Raw genomic sequence first — 6396 nt, forward strand, 5'->3', positions numbered from 1 at the left:
CAAATATACTAGAAATGAGTGGGGCCATAGATAATATAGACCACACCCATACTTACCGCAATATATTCCTGTCAGTGGAGAGGTATATACCAACACATTCTGCTCTACATTCTTCATAAGTTGATGCTATTGTACTAAACTGTGTATCCCATGTCTCTCCTGGATTATACCAACTCCTTATCTATAATGTACATGCACTACTATCACAAGATACCAGTCACAGCATAACAAAGAATAAACTTAGAATAAAATGTAATGGAAGCTAGCACGTTGTTGAGTGACGTACATTATACATATAAATTGCATGCATTACATGTTGATACTTTATACAACAATGAAGAAACATATCACTACAACTTAATGAGCTTGTGCATGCTTATATAGTAAACAATAGTATGCCTACTAAAACATGTTAGACAGACTTGACTTGCATCAATTAATGTATAAATTGCATACACAATCATGTACATGTAATGTCTGCATGACAATAGTAACACTATGCTTAGCAAACTTCATCGCCTCCTCATAATAATCTTTCTAATCTCAGGAACTGTCCTAATCTCCTAATCTCAGGAATCTCAGGACATGGTTATACATGTCCACATGTGTATGCATCATACATGAATTAAAATAACAATATTGAGAGCAAGAAACACTAGCTTGTAGTATACAGTGTATGTACATGCATTATGATGAAACTAACTTTATCTCCAGTCAAAGGATTAATAACTTTATCTTGTTCAAAGTTAAAGACTCCATTCTTATCCTATTATAGACTCATACCATCAACTATAACAATGAATTAATGAGACTTACCTTACTGAACAGTTTCCCTGATCCGTGTCCTAATAGTTCATGCAATCCAACCTGCACTTCAAATGCTTTACCTCTCAAATCAGTAAAAATACCCTAACAAGAGAATATAATGTTATGCACACAGTGCAATTCATATTTGCAGTTACAAATTTGCCTATCAATCACTCTATCATAAAATTTTACTTGTTTACATAGGAAGGATGCCATTTCCTCTCCTTAAAACAATTTGAATAAAGCCTGTTTTGCTATTATAGTTCAAATACAGTAAAAACATCCTAACAAGAGAAAATGATGTTATGCTCAAAATCTAAAAGTTACAATAATATTATTTTTGTGGCAATAGGCTTCTCTACAATTTAACTCTATATTGCATGCCCACAAGTAAATTCTAGATGTTACGGTATGTGGGAGAGAGAGAGAGAGAGAGAGGGGGCTTGAGGTCAGAAAAAATAACATCTGTCATAACTCACAACACTATAACAACATCACACAATATCACTCACCATACTGCACTCACACCACACCACATGTACATGTACATATTAGCCGCACACACATACATGTACATGTATGTGTGCATGTACATGCAATACAGCATGATCAATACTGACTGTAGTAAATTCATGGCAAGTAAACTCATGTAATGAATTTGTAACACAAAGCTATAAAAATATTTGTTAGTGTCAACTAAAGTTGTTTTTAATCACATTTTGCACTTTTAGTTAGTTAGTTACATAGTTTTATATATAGTTAGTTATGACATTTCTAAATTACTTTTAGTTAGTTATAGTTAGTTATGACATTTCTGAATTGCTTTTAGTTAGTTATAGTTAGTTCTGAAATTTCTAAATTACTTTTAGTTAGTTATAGTTAGTTATGAAATTTCTGAGTTACTATTAGTTAGTTATAGTTAGTAATACTTTAGTTATTTATTAACGTCAATACATTGAAATTGTAGCGGTTAGTTATGAACATGTTTTTATGTGTATTATAATCAATCAATGCCAAGTTAATGTGAGTGTTTATGTGCATTGCTTATTTGTTTTAAGTGGTACTTCTTGTTCTAAATTACTTCCAGCCAATCAATTTTTTCGTCCACTTGATGAGTAACCAGCTTTTGAAAAAATCCTTTCAACTGGGGTTGAGGATGCTGGAGCTAAAACAATGTCTTGAGCAAATGGTGCTAGTATTGGGAATAAGTGTTCATTTTGAGTCCAAAAATCTAAAAGGTCTAGGGGAACAGCTCCCAAACAAGGCTTGCTTTTGGCCTTCCAGTAATGATCTTTTTTGGTCCTTCTAATGAATCAGATTGATAGCAAGAGTCAAGAGACTTCATCATTTCTTGCCATTGGTCAACTGTAAGGCTAATACAATAAGCCATGTGTAAGCCATGTGATCACTTGTATGTATTCAGCATGGATTGTTTGTATAGTGGGTTTCAGTTGAGTTTGACAGGTGAAACATCCTTATAACTTTTTTGTTATTAATGCTAGCAACTTAAAACTTATTATGGTTGCATAACGGGTTCTTCCGCATATCTGGATTGATTTTGGAGTCTCTGGGTACTCTGGAAGGTTCTCAACAGGTTCTTCCGGTCTTCATCAAAGAAGCCGCCATGATGTTGTATTGCGTGTTATGCTCGTGAATATAATTTGCATCTCATTACATTTGCTAACAATCATGTTTTATTTGTTTAAAAATAATACAAAGCAAAAGGAACACCCCAGACTAAGGGATTATTCACTAGAAGGTCTTGCACTCCAGAAAGAAGCCTCGGCTTGTCTGCTTTACCTCTCCAATCCTTCATAACTGCTGCCACTTTTTACCGCTCTGAAAATCCCTTGTAATCTTGCATTTCTTGCCTCTTTTTTGAAGTGATAACAAGGACAAAAATCCTGCAGGTAATATGAAGAGGAAATAGCGCCCAAAACAAGAGACTCAAGGAGTTAGAGGATAAAAAGAGAGCACATTGTAGTTTCAGCCATTTTATTTGCATGTGTGGGCGGGGCTACATGTGACGTTTTGATGATGAAAACTTCCTGTCAAACTCAACTGAAACCGACTATACAATTACTGATGGTGGCTTTGATAGACAAGCTTGTATATGTTTTAGTTGAAATACTATGAATTTTAGTTAGTTATAGTTAGTTTTTAAAATCTGTGAATTGTTTTAGTTAGTCATAGTTAGCTCTGTGTTCTATAAATGTCTTTTAGTTAGTTATAGTTAGTTAACTCAGGGATATAATAGATTACGTAACCGGGATTGGCAACGGGATCACGTGAGCGCATCATTTGTGTATAAAATTTTTCGCAATCTCTGTTATCATTTTCAAGATGGCCGACTCTTCTGGCAAATCGCTAATGTTGCTATTTCTCTGTCAAAAAGGCTTGTGTCTCTCTCAAAACGTTACACTACCATTACTAAGGATAAGGAAGCCACTACTTTTATTTTGGGTGATAACTGACAATGCTGTCACAATGAATTGCCAATGGCGGCCCATTTTTCCACTTGTGTACCTCTGCTGGCAAGATAGCTTAGAGTACATGGATCCAATCATATTGTGATTTATCATCTTTTATGTTTATATGAGAATAGGACCAAAAGAACTTATTTAGACCTCTCTACTTCATGATACAGCCGGAAAAGTACTTTTTCAAAGGCTAGTTTTGTGTACCTGTGGCGGATTCAGATGTGACTCTTTTCTCGTATTACTTTGTATTATAATAGTTCAATGATCGTTGTATGAGAATGTACTGGTTATTTTGTTATTCTAGTCTTTGTTTTATTTTTACACAATTTTTACACATCAGTGTAGTAAGGCTGTTGTACCATAGATATTATAGACTACGTAACCAGGATTGGAAACTAGCTCACGTGATCCATTCAAACCAGTACAAACCGGCTGACACAGGGTCCGTGATTGGATTTTGGTGGGTGTGGTCAAAAAATGGCTACTCATCGACGACATTCAAAGGAAGACTGTATTTAAACCAATGTTGATTTTTTGTTGTTTTAATAATATTTCAATACTTTAGTGTTTGTGTAATATGACTATAATGAAAAAAATAATGATACCATTGTTATTTTGCAAATATACTGTGATATTGTTCAAATTTTTGTTACTTGCAAATTTTCAAAACTTTTTGTACCTGTTACTCCATTACACGGGTAAAAATAGACTAACAAGATCATTGGAAATGTTACTGTCATAGTTTTATTTACTGATTTGCTATGTCAGAGGAGTAATATCTAAAATACTGTTTCTGCGAACAGTCCACTGTCGTACCTGTTACAGCTTTTACAAAACAAGCAGAGGTTTCTCCTTTTGGGTAATGATAGGGTGATATTGTGTGCATGGAATTGGGGGGTTAGCATTTTAATTCATGCATTGCATTTGACTACAGTACTGCTTTAAAACCAAAAATTCATTATTTCCGCATGAAAAGCAAGCCACATGGTCAAATTTATTCTATTTAACGCCCAATTTAATCACGAACGTTGTCCACCAGGAAATCCTAGTTTCCAATCCCGGTTACGTAGTCTCTAATATCTATGGTTGTACAGAGCAGAATGGGTTATTAAACCAAAACTATGAATAGTTAAATTTAAATTTATAACAGGTCTATAAATTGATTTCCGGTCCGTAACTAATCCCGGTTACGTAGTCTATTATATCCCTGGTTAACTAAAAGTAAATATGCCTAACTAAAAGTGGTTTTGTTTTAGTTATAGTTAACTAAAATAACACTAGTGTCAACAATGATAGGTGATCCAAATAAACAAATAACAATAATGTATAATAATAATCTCTCATACTTTTGAGCATCTTTCCTAGACTTTTGTTTCTTTGCCGTTTTCTTTCCTCTAGCAGGCACGAGAGAGGAGGGAGGGAGGCACCTGTTGGTTAAAACAGAGAGAGAATGAAGCCTAAAGGCAAGAGACCTCGCAAGAGACAACTAGCCATTAATTGCAGTACATTAGCCATCAGTAAAAGTCGGGATATTCCAGTATCTTTTTCAATGTGGGCGTGTTTAACATTATACACCACACCTACCCACGTGGTGCCACCATGGCTGCATCTGCTAAAAGTTCTAAAGAAAGAAAGAAGTGTCCTTTCTGCCATCTGTCTTACCAGTTTTCATCTTCACTTTCAAAGCATGTTAAGGAGAAACATAGCAATGAGAAAAGCGTCAAAGATTCTCACGTTTTCTGCAATTTATGCGGCTCAATGTAAGTATATTTGAGTATATATACAGTGCTAGAAGTGACACTATTTAATTTAGGGTTTTAAGTGTGGTAAAGCTAATTGAGTATCTTCATCAAATCCACAACAAGGAAATCAAAATAACAAACCATGAATTTCGTTCTATTGATAAGTTTTATGAGTGGAAGATAGGGGAAGAAAGTCATTCAAAGTCTTTTTATGTCAAGAACAGTGCCAGTCGCATGCAAGGTCTTAACAGGAAATCCTATTATTATTGTAACAGGTCTGGTGTGGTGCGTCAGTCGAAAGAGAAACGTCAGAGAGCTCCCAAGGTTCAAGGTTCCTGTAAAACAAATGAATACTGTACTGCACACATGACAGTGATTGAGGATACTATTACGAAGATGGTTAAAGTCACTTATTGCAGTCATCATAGTAATCACAAACCAGAGGTATGTCATTTGAGAGTACCTGATAAAGTAAAGAATGCTGTTGCAGCTAAGCTAGCTGAAGGAGTAACAATTGAAAGAATACTGGATGATATTAGAGACAGTGTAACTGGTACTATTGAAAGGGAGCATCTTATGAATCGTAAGGATGTTCACAACATTGAATACAAACTTAATCTTCAAAGTATCGAGAAACATCAAAATGATCATTCAAGTATAGTAGCATGGGTTACTGAAATGCAGGAAATGGAATGTCAAATGAGAATGATCATGATAACATCGATACAACAGTAGTAGCTGAATCACCAATTGCAGATCTATCCACAGATCACTCAACATCTTTATCACTTACAGAACATTCTACACTAGCACCAAATGAGGATGCTGTACAAGAAGAAAATCAGCTTGCCTATTATTCTAGACTTTTACAGTCAAGGAAAGAAAGTTCACTTTTAGAAAGCAAGGAACTGTTTCAGAGGAAAGTTTCAGAAATGCAGATTTTAATGGACTCATGTAATGATATCGATACAATTTCTTCTGTGGTTTCACATTTGTCATCTGCAGTTTGCCTTTTAAAAGCTGAAAATTTGCGTGACAAAAATAATAGAGAACAAGTTTTGCCAATTCGAAAAAGGCCAGCACCAAATTCAAACAGTGAGAAACAATTAAGGTTTCGAAGTACTAAGAAGAAGAGGGTATCGTTATCAAGATGGGCTAAGCCTACTGCAGAGGAGGAGAAGAGAGCAAAGGAGAATATGTTAATGACGTCAAACTCGATTGAAGTTTGTGGTGTATGTCTTAAAGTAGATGATCAAAATCAAGAGGATGTAGTTGAGTGGATAGAATGTAAAAAATGTAATTTACGGGTACATGTAGCTTGTTCACATGACAATGTGTGTGTGCATTGTATGAAGATCAGAGTCTAA

The 6396-nt window shown here is 34.9% G+C and overlaps 1 protein-coding gene across 1 annotated transcript; it reads left to right on the forward strand.

Moving 5' to 3' along the window:
* Window positions 1-4635: 4635 nt before the first annotated feature.
* Window positions 4636-6330, forward strand: LOC109586518 (uncharacterized). The gene is made up of 2 exons (XM_020002716.1): window positions 4636-5047; window positions 5101-6330. The coding sequence occupies exons 1-2, from the start codon at window positions 4887-4889 to the stop codon at window positions 5762-5764; spliced, it is 825 nt and encodes a 274-aa protein (XP_019858275.1). The 5' UTR covers window positions 4636-4886; the 3' UTR covers window positions 5765-6330.
* The last annotated feature ends 66 nt before the right edge of the window (window positions 6331-6396 follow it).

The sequence above is a fragment of the Amphimedon queenslandica genome, unplaced genomic scaffold, assembly GCF_000090795.2.
Source record: "Amphimedon queenslandica unplaced genomic scaffold, v1.1 AMPQUscaffold_12852, whole genome shotgun sequence".
Taxonomy (NCBI): domain Eukaryota; kingdom Metazoa; phylum Porifera; class Demospongiae; order Haplosclerida; family Niphatidae; genus Amphimedon; species Amphimedon queenslandica.

What these genes read in the sequence shown, in the direction of transcription:
- LOC109586518 (XM_020002716.1), top strand. Translation starts at nt 4,887, where the DNA reads ATGGCTGCATCTGCTAAAAGTTCTAAAGAAAGAAAGAAGTGTCCTTTC. An exon ending in TGCAATTTATGCGGCTCAAT is followed by an intron (nt 5,048 to 5,100) that starts GTAAGTATATTT and finishes TATTTAATTTAG; the next exon opens with GGTTTTAAGTGTGGTAAAGC.